At 37.2% G+C, this 15,504-nt stretch overlaps 1 protein-coding gene across 2 annotated transcripts in view; it reads left to right on the forward strand.

Annotated features, from left to right (window-relative positions):
• Nucleotides 1–15,504, forward strand: part of psd2 (pleckstrin and Sec7 domain containing 2) — a 41,524-nt gene that overhangs the window by 23,610 nt on the left and 2,410 nt on the right. For both annotated transcript variants that reach the window (XM_079891999.1, XM_079892000.1), the window contains exons 4-14: nt 4,104–4,298; nt 4,390–4,470; nt 5,630–5,742; nt 6,456–6,514; nt 8,385–8,474; nt 8,818–8,861; nt 8,987–9,177; nt 10,949–11,019; nt 11,979–12,136; nt 13,883–14,027; nt 14,855–14,998. In XM_079891999.1, the coding sequence (XP_079748125.1) occupies nt 4,104–4,298; nt 4,390–4,470; nt 5,630–5,742; nt 6,456–6,514; nt 8,385–8,474; nt 8,818–8,861; nt 8,987–9,177; nt 10,949–11,019; nt 11,979–12,136; nt 13,883–14,027; nt 14,855–14,998 (1,291 nt within the window). The remainder of the gene's footprint in view (nt 1–4,103; nt 4,299–4,389; nt 4,471–5,629; nt 5,743–6,455; nt 6,515–8,384; nt 8,475–8,817; nt 8,862–8,986; nt 9,178–10,948; nt 11,020–11,978; nt 12,137–13,882; nt 14,028–14,854; nt 14,999–15,504) is intronic.

The following is a 15,504-nucleotide window of genomic DNA, read 5'->3' on the forward strand; positions in this document are numbered from 1 at the left end:
CTCTGAATGAAATCAGGAATCAGTTATCACCCTAAACTACTGCTCATGACGTAGTGCGCCTGTTACTTTATTCCTCACCTAGAATTACAGTACTTACCCTGTGCAACCCTGCCTGCGTGACTGTTCGCTCTGTGCTATGTGAGATTTGTCGGGGCTTTTTTTCTAGGGCATTGTGGGTAATGCTGATGAAGGGGCCATCTGCTTGGGAGGGACACAAATTACACCCTCTTTCTCTCTCCCGGAACACCGGGTTCTGCTGGCGCCATGGCAACCAACACATTAACGTTCCTTATCGAGTTTGGAGCTAATGCAATTGTGCTAATTAAATTATGCAAAAAAATATTTGACTCGTCCACAATGAAAATGACAGCCATAATTTATTCAGAAGGCAGTGGACAGACACGCATCGAGCAAACTGCTGTCCAGTAAGCATATGCCATCTGTATTTGCAGTATGTTTCTCTTCATGTCTGCTCTCAAGAGTGATGACACAATCATTTTTTTGCACTATTCAAAAGTTTAGGGGCATGCATTTATTTGATCGAGTCAGTAAAAACTGTAATATGGTGAAATATTATTACAATTCAAAGTATGTTTTCTATTTTAACATATTTTAAAATGTATTCCTGTGATGGCAACGCTGAATGTTTTTAGCATTCATTACTCCAGTCTTAAGTGTTACATGATCTTTCAGAAATCGTTCTAATATGCTGATTTGCTGCTCAAGAAATATTTCTGATTATCATCCGTGTTGATATTTTTGAGGAAACCATAATAAAGTTTTTGTAAGATTCAGTTTTCAAAAAGAACAGCATTTATTTGAAATAGAAATCTTTTGTAACATAAATTACTTTGCTGACACTTTTGATAAATTTAATGTGTCCTTTCTGAATAAAATATTAATTTCTTTAAAGTAACTTATGAAAGATTGTGTATTTTAGCCGCAATGGTCGACTAGTCATTTTTTGTTCTTTAAGCGAGCAGCGTTTGCATTTTAAAACTCACTCAGAGACGTTGTGCATTTAAGTTCATCCCCTTTAAAGCGTCGCCACTACCACCACACACATTTGCAGGTCTTTTGCCCTGTCGTGTCTCTTTTTTTTTTTAGCGTTCCACCTCAAGCTTTGTGTTTTTAAGTCAAAGTGTCAAGTTATAAATAACCCAGCTTTTAAAATTCTCAGGATGAATTCTGTTCCATTATGTTTCGCAGAGTCTAGATATTTTTAACCAGAAAAATGCATGTTATATAAATGTCCCATAAGAAACATGTCCGATCAGGGTCAGGTGAACCCAAAAGCCTAAATTATAGTTTTTATTCCAGCAACCCAATGAAAATACGCAGTTTTGCACATCCCCTATATGTTTATGATTACAATGAAACCCTATAAGGCACATTATCTTATGCACATTGAGCTGTGTACCATAACCAGACAGAAGTTCATAAATAAATCATATGTAAAGCTTGGCGTCTGTCACTTCAGTAATGGCCTGCCTGGCTCACTCAGGTCCTGTCATCTCTAGGGGACATCAGCCGACGCGAAAACTCCTCATCCCAAATTACAGATTAATTTAAAGAATATCCTAATGAGCCATTGCCTCAATTGCAGTAATTGTACACATCAAGATTTTAATTAGTTGAATTAGATGTGCTGTTTCTCGGCTGGAAAAAAAGATTGTGTTTCTCTCAAGATGCTCTTTGCTACCCATGAGCTAAATGCCAATTCAGTGGCATGAATTGCAGGAGGATTGTAATGGGCTTGGATTAGGTGCTTACTTCAATAGCATAAATTTTAACACTAATGTACACGTGTATGATGCTTTTTGTACTTTAGGATTAGATCATCTCCGTACATCTCTTTTAGGATTTAGTAGAAACACTAGTGTAACAAATCTGATGGACAAAACAATTTGGTCCACTATCTCAACCAAGATGGTCAGGCATGTTGACCTTGGTCTAAACAGCTAGCCAATTAACCATTGAAAGCATCTTGGACCAGCTAATGACCTAATATATACACACAGATGAGCCAAAACATTATGACCTGCCTAATATGCTGTTTGTCCACTGACCCGCCGAGGCATGGACTCTACAAGAGTCCTGAAGGTGTCCTGTGGTTTCTGGCACTAAGTTGTTAGCAGCAGATCCTTCAAATCCTGTAGGTTGCGAGGTGGAGACTTGTGGTTCCAGCACATCCTACAGAATGATGCTCAATTGGATTGAGATCTGGGGAGTTTGGAGGCCAGATCAACACCTTAAACTCTTCATCATGTTCCTCAATCCATTCCTGAACAATGTGTGCAGTGTGGCAGGGTGCATTATAGATAGAGCCACTTCCACCAGGGAACACCATTGTTTACCTGGTCTGCAACAATATTTAGGTTGGTGGAACGTGTCAAATTTACGTCCACATGAATTGCTGGACTCAGGGTTTACCAGCAGAACATTGCCCAGAGCGTCACACTCCCTCCACTGACTTGTCGTCATCTCACAGTGCATCCTGGTGTCATCATTTCCCCATGTAAATGGCACACACGTACACGGCCGTCCATGTGACTCATCGGACCAAGGAACCTTTTTCCACTGCTCCAAGGTCCAGTTCCGATGCTCGCGTGACCATTGTAAACGTTTTAGATGGTGGACAGGGGTCATCATAGGCACTCTGATTGTCTGCAGCTACTCAGCCCCATACGCAGCAGAGATGCACTGTGTGTTGTGACACATTCCTCCCATAACCATCACTAAAAGTTTGTGACTTGTACCACAGTAGCCCTTCTATTGGCTGGGATAGACGGGATAGCCTTCTTTGCCCTTGTGCATCAATGAGCCTTGTGTGTCCAACACCCTGTCGCCGGTTTGTGTTTCTTCCTCCTCAAACCACTGTTGGTAAATTCTCACCACTGCTGACTAGGGCTTTGACTCGGAACTTCGTTATTCGAATATAATTTGAATATAAAAAAAAAAAAAAGATATTTGAACGAATATTAGGCAGCCTTTAATATTCAAACCTGTTATGGGCATTATTTTTTTGTAAATGTGTTTGCTTGTAAACGTTGTTTTCAATTCAGATTCTGAGGCTTTTTCACGCCTGGTGAAGTTGTGAATCACGAGCTCATTAGCAAGGCTATTATTGGTCATCTGGCCTCCGGTAGGTGACGTTAGCGTCCTGGTTAGCACCTATTTTGTATACCAAAACAACGGCTGCGCCAACGCCTACAACAACCACGCCTGACGAGGAGTTCGAAATGTACACTCCTGACAATTTGAAAAGCAATGTATGGCGCTACTTTGGGTTCCCGAAGAAACAGGGAAAAATCACGAATAAGGACAAAGTGATGTGTAAAATATGTAGGACCAAACTCACATACCACGCGACGACCAGCAACATGAGAGCCCACCTGTCAATACTACATCCCGGCAAGCTGGAGGAGGAGGAGGAGGAGGAGGAGGAGGAGGAGGAGGAGGAGGAGGAGGAGGAGGAGGAGGAGGAGGAGGAGGAGGAGGAGGAGGAGGAGGAGGAGGAGGAGGAGGGAGGGAGGGGGAGGACGAGGCAGGCCAGAATTGACTCCATGCTATCTCCGTCAAAATATTATTAATAAATATTTGAATATATTCAAATATTAATATTAATAAACAAACAAACTTCGAATATGATTTTTGTGCAAAAGTCAGAGCCCTACTGCTGACCAGGAGCAACACACAAACCTTGCCATTTCAGAGATACTCTGGTCCGTTTGCCTTGCCATGACAATTTGGCCCTTGTCAAAGTTGCTCAGATCTTTATTCCCGTCCATTTCTCCTGCATCCAACACGTTGATTACAAGAACTGATCATTTGCTTGTCATTCAATCCACTCAGACCTTAATATGTGGCCTTGTTAGGTGATGATCACGACATTAGCTTTACCTGTGACTGCTTATAATTTTTTGGCTCATCTGTGTAAATTAAACCATATTTCTTTTTTTTCCATCAATAACTTGATTTTATTGAAGAACATACAGTTCTTGAAACTTCTGGAATCACAAAATGAATTGTTGTTCATTCATTTGGCTTGATTTTTCATCTGGGAATTGATGTTTTTTTCTTTTCCATGTTTGTCTCCACAGTGATGCCAACCTCACAGATGTGCTGTGCGACTCGGACTCTGAGTTGGGCAGCGTGGACACGCTGGAAAGGGGCAGCACAGATACTCTCGCTAATGGCTGCCGCGTCGACACAGATGCTGCCAAACGACTGGCCAAGCGACTGTTCTATCTGGAGGGCTTCAAGCGCTGTGACGTGGCACGACACCTGGGCAAGAAGTGAGTGTTTGTGTATGAATGAGCGTATTGTATAGGAAAGGGAGTAGAATGAAACGCATACCCACAATCCCTCTTTCTGTTTCTCCTGCAGTAATGAATTCAGCCAGTTGGTGGCATCAGAGTACCTGAGCTTCTTTGACTTCACTGGGTTGTCATTAGACAGAGCGCTGAGGTGAGAACATTTCAACCATGAAATACGACCAAGATTGTCTATGACTTGATTTAAAACAGTGCAAATACTTTTCCATTCCTTACTGAAAGCAAAATGCCAAAAGTAGCAACACAATACGCAGCCAGACTGAACATATTTGATGTTTTATATACAGCTATGGTGAGTGGGAATTTGGACCAATGAGGTTTCAGTGTGCAGGTCTATGCAAAAATATAAATCAAACTAGCAAAACATTGCTTTTTCATGTCGGGGCATGATTAGGACACACTTTTACAATTCCTCAAAGTGATGTTTTACAGAAAGTTTTGTAAAAACACTGCACAAATGTAGTGGCTTCATAGTTTCCATGTATTAGTTCTATACAGTAGTTAGGCTGTAATAAGGGGAAGTAGTTTATTTCAAAATAATACTCATGCATGTCACATATTCATCATGTCTCAGTTCCACAAATACTCCTAAAAATGGAAAAAATTAAGCACGCCATCACTGAAATACCTGCACTGCAAGAAGAGGAAGAACCAAGTGCAGTTACACAGTGTGGTTAAGAATATTTCAGTCCTGGACTAACAATAGTTCTCTGAATAGAACGAAAATCATTGCAGACAGTCAGTGGGATCTCTAATTCAGTCCCGAAATCATACTCTATGCAAGCACATAAACTAGTTTGGGTCACTTATAACATGTATTTGGCAACACATGTACCAACCATCTTCCCAAACCTGTAATGAGAATTGTCAACAAAAAGAAAAGCTTTAAATGATTCCTGCGATTTTCCACCAAAATAAAAGATTGATGGTTTAACATTTAAAAATGAAGAATTCAAGACAGCCATAAATGTTAGTATGGCAATTTTATGCCTTTTGCATTTTAATCATAAAACAATATCGCAACTAGATTTTTCCACAAATGGTGCAGCCCTAACATGAACACAAATTCTTCTAATGTAATTATGCAAGCTCATTTTCATTGTTGCGTTCTTGAATGCCAGATTTCACTTTGTAACACAATGCAAGTACACGTTGCATTACTATAGCAGGCATTAGTGTAAGCAAATAAACACAGTAAAGAATAGAAATTCAGGCTATAGTATTTGGAAGCACTAGCATATCTACTCTTTCTTGTGCGGCACCATGATTCTTTTCATTTACTCTGCTTGCAGGAACTTCTTAAAGGCGTTTCCTCTGATGGGAGAGACGCAGGAGAGAGAACGTGTGCTGGTGCACTTCTCCAAACGCTTTTGCCACTGCAATCCAGAAACTCTCACGTCAGAGGGCAAGTCTTCCAAATGCATTGTGGATTTCTGTAGATTTAGTTAGAATTTTATCATGGATGTACTCAATAATATATTAAAAGGTTTTCAATGAACTTTTATGCTACATTGTGGCACACACAAAACTGTTCCAAAACCTAGTAAGCTGCCTTTTGCCTATACATAGGCAGCTGCCTTCAAAGATGGCCTTCAAAGAATTTCATAAGTGACTTATTTGGAACATTTGTTTAATGTTAGCTTGCTGCTAAGCTTGCAAAATGTGTCCCAAATGATGTGCTATACACTACACTCCTAAAAATAAAGGTTCCAAAATGGCGTTTTCGCAACATTGTCATATTAAAGAACCATTTTTGTTTGCCCAAAGAACCTTTCAGTGGTCAGTTCTTAAAAAAAAAAAAGCGTGAATAACATTTTAATGTGAAAATTAGAAAGAAAAACACTTTCAGAATATTTTTTTCCCAGCTGATGAACGATAAAAACATTGACAGCCAATCAGAATCCATCCTGCTATATAGAGCTCAAGCATTTAAAGTGGCAGACCACAAAACTGCAGCACATGCTTATAATAAACAGAATGATATCATCTGCTGGTGTGGACGCTTATCTCTATAGTTATCGTTCTTGGTGTGAACTGGCCTTTATAGTTTCATATATTTGTTCTATAAAATGTATGATTTTTTTTATTAACACTTTTTTCCCCATTTCTTTTTAATAGATGGTGCTCACACACTGACCTGTGCACTTATGCTTCTTAACACAGACCTGCATGGTCACGTATGTATTCAGCAACACTCACACATGCAGCTCTTCTCTAGGTTGTTGAATCCAAACATGTCTGACATTAACATGTTTATTAGACTCATTTATCAACCAAATGTTGTGGTTAATAATGAATGCATACAGGAAGAGGAAATAATGGACAGAAATTTGATTGTGGATTGTACAGTAAAATGAGGGAAGCTTTACTGCAGTAACTGGATCTAGTAGCGATTGCACTTTGATTAGAAACACATTAGATTGATCTGGAAACAGACCGTCTTCAGTTCTGTCTCAGATTTCTATATTCTGTATTCACTCCAACAAAGTGATCAGGAACATGATGTCATGCATATAGCCGGTAATTACTTGGCTAGCTGTCATTACAAAGAATGCCACAATTGACCAATCAGAAACAAAGTTTCCAGAAAGTGTTGTGAGAAGAAAAATATGTAATGTTTGAAGATGAAGCTATTTAAAAGACAAAAATGAATGTTATCAGCAGATAAACTGAAAATCTCTTCCTAACCATGTGTGCTTCATAGTGTCATTTTCATTAACAAGCCTCTCGTTGTTGTTTCTCTCAGTAATATTACAGATCTCTCTGACTTTGACCTAAACATGTCTCTCTATGTCTCTCCATTTCTTCTTCTGTCTCTCTTTCACTTTGTCTAACTCACTCTGCGGCAGGTGGTAAGTGCTTTTCTTCTCTTTCTCCTCCTCTTTTCTTCTTCGTGTTTTTGTCTTCTCTCAATGGCTTCGGCTTTAATGTGTTTTCTGAATGTTTTCATCCATCATTCGTGGAATATTACTCATCTAAAGTAGATCTGTGGTAGGAGGGAGTCAGTCAGACTGAGATATTATTGTGCGTTGGTTGTGATGTTTGTGGAGCTGGTTTGATACTGCCATCTGCTGACAGCTTTGTGAACTGCATTTATCTTAGCAATGACTAGTGTGGTTAAATATGGTCACTGCGATTTTTCCAAGTACGACACGTTCCGTCCTGGATCAACATATTTTGTATTCCTGTCCGAAAATGTAGTCCTTACCCTACCCATAACTTGATAGGTGAATGAAAACCTGTCACTCAAATCTGATTGGTTGATTGAAATTTAGTTCCAGGATCAACAACGACGTTGATCCAGGAACATGTTGTACTTGGTGAAATCCACCAGTTAAATATAGTTATTTTTTCCATCTCTCTCTGTGATTTTTTTTCTGTATTGTTACATTTGCATTGGTTTTGTAACCACTCAGTTTTTAATATGATGATGTATATTTACAAAAAATTGCCATTGTACCATAGATCCTGCCAAAATAGGCTACTATTCTAAATGCTATATTAATGTGCCATATTTAAAATATTACAAATCTCTTGGCAATTGTCTCATTTCTCAGACAAGCTTTTACTCTTTTTTAGTGCAAGTATAAGAAGGATTTGGGGAGGTTTAAACAATTTTACAGGAATTGTACAAAAATATGGTAAAATGTTGTCAGAGCACTTATAATAGTGATGCACAAGGTACCCAGTGAGGATATAAGCATTTTTTCCCCCTTTTTCAAATCTTTAAATAAATCTTGAGAAAAGCATGATGTGGATTTAACAGCCCTCAAGCATTCTTCCTCAATCTCGATTCACAGTCTCTCCAGTTTTTAATTATGTCACTGCATAATTTAACAATTTAATTTATAGACAAATGGCAGACAAAAAAAGCTTTGCAATGTCACAGTTCATTCCTTCCAAAGTTAGAAGACTAATATCCAATCAATCGGGTGTTAGCGAAGCTTAGCGAAGGGTCAGTTGATTTTGTCAATGATGTTATGTTAGTAATTGGCATCGGCACATGTTATTATTGTTGTAACACTGTATTGTGTTATTGCGTTGCAGAATATTGGGAAGAAGATGTCCTACCAGCAGTTCATCAGCAATCTGGACGGCCTAGACGACGGCAAAGATTTTCCCAAAGAATTGCTCAAGGTAATTATTTAGGATTTTCTATTATTTTATTATTGTGGACAACCAGCGGGTAAGGAAAAGAAAAATACCTTCAGAGAAGCACATGCATGTCGACTGATAAAGTGTGATTTCTCACCAAACCTGACTGATTTCATTAAAACACACTCTAAACACAGTAACTGCATAATGTGCATGGTGTAATTGCATTTATGAATGCAACAAAGACGCATCTGTGTTTAAATTGGATTCAAGAGCATATTGTTTCATGAGCTCTGTCCCATAAGCCCGGCTGACTGTGTTTGTGTATTTGTGGTGTTTCAGATGTACGGTATTAACAGTCTCATATGTCTCTGTCCTGGTTTAGGTGCTCTATAACTCAATAAAGAACGAGAAGCTGGAGTGGGCGATGTGAGTATCCAATATCATCCCCAGGAGTCAAGAGCGCTCACATTATCATGTGACTTCTGGGGCTAATCTGTGCGTAATGTGCGCAATACCTGCACACGTGCATTAATGGCGTTCTGTTTCTGCAGCGAGGAAGAGGAGTTGAGGAAGAGTCTTTCGGAGCTGGTGGAGGAGCAGTGTGAGACGGGGGGGAAGCGGGTTGTCAGGGTAACGGACGGCATTAACCCTTTCATCGCCATTCCACTTTTACTCAATGCTGCAACGTACAAACACGGGGTTCTGACACGCAAAAGCCATGCAGACATGGACGGCAAACGCAGTAAGTGTGTCGTTTGTTTGTTCTGTAAAATCAGGCTTTTGAATTTATTTCCTGGTCCTGTTTCCCTTAGTTTCTGCATCATTTCCTGTCCTTTCTCCTGTGTCTATCAATATAGGAGGCATCCTTTAACAGACAAATAAATAAATAAACAGAAAGGTAAATCATGTTAAAAAAAACCTAGTATGCTGCCTATCGAGGCAAATTCCCTAATAGACAAGGCAATCCCAAAATGCATTGTGAGAAGCTCAGTGTTATTTTAGTATTACCTATATACTAGTGTTTATTCATATTTTAAATTAGTTTTAATTTTAAACTTTCATTTTAATTCTAGTTTAAGGTTGATTAATTTTGTTATGTGCATTTTAACTTAAGTTTATTTATTTTAGTTAGTGCAACATTTCTAATTATTAACTTTATTAAGTTTTTCATCTAACATTTATATTTATTTTATTTTATGAGATATAGACAATATATATATATATATATATATATATATATATATATATATATATGTATGTGTGTGTGTGTGTGTGTGTGTGTGTGTGTGTGTGTGTGTGTGTGTGTGTGTGTGTGTGAGTATCGTCGCTGTCGGGCGGAAACCTCGTATCTCCAGTAATGCATTTTTTTAGGAAATGGAAAAAACACTGTATTTTTAAATTAATTAAACACCATGTTGTCCAAGTTAATATTGTGGCTTTAAATATGGTCAGATACTTGAATGTGTCATTATATTATTAGCATTTCATCAAAATCAAGCTAAAAATTGAGTTACAAGGTTTCTGACCAGCAAATTTCAGAGAATTCCAGACATACATGTTTTTATTAGTGCATCAAATTACATTTTCAGCAACATACAGATTATAAAGTTTACTGTAGCTATGTGGGCGATCAGTTTTCTGTCATTTGGCCAAAATCTCATGTTATTGAGCGCAGGCTATTTAAGACATATTGGCTTTAAGACAAATGCTAGACTAAGATACTCTTCTCTGCTCCTCAAATACATAAAACATTAGCCTTATATAAAGTGTTTCTTGAGTTAGGTGAGTTTGAGGAGCCAATGGAGTTACAAGGTTTAGTTTCAAGCTTTTTTATAATACTTTTCATAGGTTAAATATTTGCAAAATCCACAGACAGATGTAAAGGGTGACCAATAGTAATGATTTATGAAGAAAAAAAACATGGAAAATGAAAAAGAAATATGGAGATACAAGGTTTCCGCCCAACAGCAACGATATATATATATATATATATATATATATGTATGTGTGTGTGTGTGTGTGTGTGTATTTATTAGATATATATTTTTATAAATGTATACAATATTTCATACATGCACACACACTCTATTGAAAACGAGCCGAATCTCTTGTGCCGAGGATTGTTTGTGTGGAGGCGTTTTCCATGTAGAAAATTACAAATAGGTCACTTATGAAATTCCATGATGGTTCGCATGTTGTCTTAGTAGGTTCCTGCCTGAGCAGCTCACTACGTTTTGAAACAGAGCTAATGTCAAGAAAGGCAATAAATCAGCATTATTTGGGATCCGCCAAGATTTCCTTCTGTTTAATAATGCAGCTGCTTTAATTAAATCAATTAGGTTGTATCTTACAGAGAGGTGGGGTTCATTTGTGAGCGGGGAAGTTGCTTTACAGATTTTCTTTCTTCGACTTGTGTTGCAGCAAACAACAGAGGAGCTCATTAGTGAAGTGTGCCTTTATTCTGTCTCTCTCTCTCACACACACATTTTCTCTTTTATTCTGTCTCTCTGCAGCCCCGAGAGGACGCAGAGGCTGGAAGAAGTTTTATGCCGTGCTGAAGGGGATGATTCTCTACCTGCAGAAAGTAATTTAAATCTACCTCCCACACACACACACACACACACACTGCAACATAGTCATACTATATTTTGCAGTATGTGTACTATACTATGCTAATTACAGGTTTTCTTTTTTGACACATCAGACATCAGAAGAATTAAGACATTTTCACACAAAATTTGATTTAAAACGGCAAATAATAATTACATTTCCAAGATTAAAACTGGATGTCAATCAGTGAGTTATGTAACCTAGTGAGGCCATGTGACAACAGTGAAGTTTGAAATGTCACATACTGCACGCTCTATCACATACTACTTCTTAAAATATAAAAGGCAATATACATTATAGCATACAGTATGCTAAAAGTGGCACGCTAGTGTTCTATTCTGAACATAATGAGCTGTCTGCTGTCTACATAGGCAGCTTTCTTCTAAGGCAACATGCTAACTGAAATCGAAACCTCGACCGATTTGAAATCTACACAAATAGGGCTCCTCACAAGAAGTGCACATTAAGAAACTCGACTTACAATTGATTTCAGTGGAGTTTGACATTAGGATGCTGTTAAGATAACACTGTGATACTCTATTAAGCATACACAATAAACAGTACACACAAATATTGGGTTTTATTAGTACTTTTTCGTGTTGATTATTCAGTGTGAATGTAATAAATGTATTTTTGCCATTTACATTTTGCTCACTTTGTCCATCGCCTTGGATGTTTTTTTGTTTTTATTTTGTCAGACGCTGCAATACATAATGGAATTGCTTTCGCTGTGATGGATACATGCTATATTCAATTTGGCCACAATACGTTTTCTTTCAATACAGCGTAATTGTCTATTAGAGTTATGCTGCTCTATTTTGGAACTGCCTTTATGCATTAAATGCATTAAAATGCACCTTTTGGAACACAGCCATTGTCTCTCTCTCTCATGTATTTTCATTAATTTTCATGTATGTCTCCTCCAATGGCCAGGATGAGTATAAGCCTGATAAAGACCTGTCAGAGGTGGACTTGAAGAACGCGGTACGGATTCACCACGCTCTTGCTACTAGGGCCTGTGACTACAGCAAGAAACAGAACGTCCTCAAACTCAAGACCTCTGACTGGAGGGTCTTCCTCCTGCAGGCCCCGTAAGCGTCCCGCTTCTTTAACTGCTCTGAGAGGCTTTTCTTGTTGTTGTTCCTTTTACTGCAGTTGGTTAGTTAAAGGAGAACTCCGGTCAATTTTAACATTGAGCTCATTTTTTTGTAAATTTGGAGTGCTGTCACTGTCAGTACAGAGAACAACGACAAAAATCGGTGTTGCCTACACCGTGTTATCCTCTTTTTAAAATTTGCACCCTGTTGACTTAAATGGGGCCAGTTTTAAACCTGCTTTTAGCCTCTTAACATCCTTGATGTGTCATTACAAGTGCACAGCCAATGTGAGTGATTCCTTCAGAGTGAACACGAGTGAATCTGATTGCAGTAGATGTGAAAGATATTAATAAAAATGATAATAATTCAACCAGCGCACATACCTGTATTTATTTTCTGTTTTCGGTCGAAGTCCACAGTAGTCGATTGTCGAGTTCTCCACTGTTGCTTAGTTACCTATGATCACGCGCGTGAACTCGACAATCGATTACTATGGACTTCGACCGAAAACAGGATGTAAATACAGGTATGTGCGCTGGCCGAATTAACTTCTTTTTTATTCATATCTTTCACATCTACTGCAGTCAGATTCACCCGTGTTCACTCTGAAGGAATCACTCACATGGCTGTGCACTTGTAATGACACATCAAGGATGTTAAGAGGCTAAAAGCAGGTTTAAAACTTGCCCCATTGAAGTCAACAGGGTGCAAATTTTAAAAAGAGGATAACACGGTGTAGGCAACACCGATTTTTGTCGTTGTTCTCTGTACTGACAGCACTCCAAATTTACAAAAAAAATGAGCTCAATGTTAAAATTGACCGGAGTTCTCCTTTAAGGGGAGACACGGCAGGCAAAAACATTGTTTTTTTCACTGGTCAATTTTGAGATTTTGGGCTATTTGCCTTCAATAACATGTCTTCTTTCAGACTTGTGGTGAAAAAAAGTCCAAAATACACATTTAGGTCTTTATTTTACTACACTTTGTCTATTTGCGTCTGTAGATTTCTCCTAAATTCAACAAAAGTTGGCGTTCTAAATCAACATGCTGCCCGTTCTCTCTCTCCTGTACAATGTTGTCAGATCCAAATATGGTAATTTCCTTTTTTATCAGCAACCAATCCTGAAAGTACAATGAGGCATTTAACTCTAAAAGCGAAATCTCATTGGCTGATGTCAGTTTTCTCAAAATAGTTTTTTTCTCATACTCTGAGCCAGAAATCTCCACTTCAGCAGCACTTACATGCACCAAACTTTCCAGTTGTATTCCTATCTATATTCATAAGGTTTTTATTGAGGGGTTTGTTCATATATTATTCAGATTCTGATTTATACAACATTTTATACCAAAAAATGGGGCGAAAATTGATTTTTTTTTATGGCTGTTGACAGTTTTTTCTTATTAATGGAGTGATAAAAATTGATAAAAAGTGATAAAAAAAGATTTCTCTTCTGGAAACAAATGCAAATTAGCACATATTTAATGAGATGCTACCTAATTTGCATATTTAAACATAAATATTCTAAAAACTTGTAATACAAAAGATATTTGTCTTAATGTCAGTAATCGACTGGGGAAGTTTCATGCTGATATCTATTAGTTAATTTATTTTTCCTATTCACCTGGGGTGTCTCGCCTTAACAGCCCACTGTCACATTGTACTATGGGTATTTGTCAGATTGCCTTTATTCTTTGTTTCATTTGACTTGTTTGACTTTCCCTTTCAATGTATGTGTGTAGGAGTGAAGAGGAGATGATGTCATGGATTTTCAGGATTAATCTGGTGGCGGCTCTTTTCTCGGCTCCTGCTTTTCCCGCCGCCATCGGCTCCATGAAGAAATTCTGCAGACCACTGCTGCCTTCATCCACCACTAGACTCAACCAGGTGCACAAATACAGCTGGAAACAGCTCAGACTCATGAGCTTTAGTGTGTTGTTGAATCATTTTGTAATTTGATTATTGATAATTAATTGAACTATTTATTTAACATTAGGGTGAACATATTGCTTGAATACTGTATCCCTTGATGCAATGGAATCAAATTGACTTTCCATTTCCAGTTTGATGGAATTTACCGGAAACATTTTTTTTTTACTTATTGATACCAAAAGACATTTTTATGCAAAATTTAATTAAAAATGCAATATATATTATAATAATATATGTATATTAATAAATATACTATAGTTATTTTATTTTTTTTAATTTGTAATATAACTTGATTGAAAAAATCATGTATAATGCAAAATATTTAATATATATAATAGTTTCAGTATTATAATAATGTTTATAGTTACCATATACCATAGTTATAATTTTTTTTTACATTTGTGATATATTTTAATATATTACATTTACAAATATTTATTTTCTCACTGAATTCTAATAATGCGATGAAGTCTTGTGATTTATATTTATTAATATACACATATTATTATATATTAATAGAATATGTTTATATTCATAAATAAAAATATACTACAGTTATTAATTGTATTTTTTATTTGATAATAAAATATATATTTATAAAAAAACTTTTTATACATAAATATCAATAATGTAATGAAGTCCTGTGATACTTAAATTGTATACTAATGTAATACTAATAAAATGAATATCATTGCATAGGCCTATTGTTTTTAAAAAATTAAAATGAAAAAAATAATAGGCAGTGTACAGTATATACATGATGGTAGTTATGATTTATGCAGGAAGAGCAACTGAAGTCACATGAGAACAAACTGAAGCAGATCTCTCTGGAGTTGGAGGAACACAAGAGAAGCCCGCCGGATCTGACGCCCAAGAGCAAAGAATCAGAAGAGTATCGAATCAAAGAGCACTATTTAACCTATGAGGTCAGACCAATACAAGTCATCTGTCTCAGAGCTCATGCAAATGCTTCTGTTTGTCCCGTTAGCTATTACATTAATGCGTTTGCTATTGCACAGGGCTAGTGGGGAAGAACATTTTCAGTCGAATTTGTTTGAATATACACATATTTTAACCTTTGTTTTTAGTTATCAATTTGTTTATAGGTCACAAAATAGCATCTGTAAAACATCTATATCAGTGGTTCCCAACTGGTGGGGCATGACCAAATATTAGGTCACGGGTCTGTTCTGATCATAGTCATGGTCATCAAGGAAAAATAATGCATATTGCAAACAATAAAGTGCAACTAACCATATAATTGTGCATGTTATAATAGCAAAATAAATAGAAAAAGGAGGAAAACCTGTGTATTTTGGTTTAGTTGTCAAAGTTATTTGTTGCAGTATTTATTTGTCAGCCTGTTGAAATGAGGATAAACATGGTTTTTGCTGACCACAATGTTTTGTGCATTCAATTATTGGCATTTAGA

Source organism: Squalius cephalus, assembly GCF_949319135.1.
Source record: "Squalius cephalus genome assembly, chromosome: 14".
Lineage (NCBI taxonomy): Eukaryota > Metazoa > Chordata > Actinopteri > Cypriniformes > Leuciscidae > Squalius > Squalius cephalus.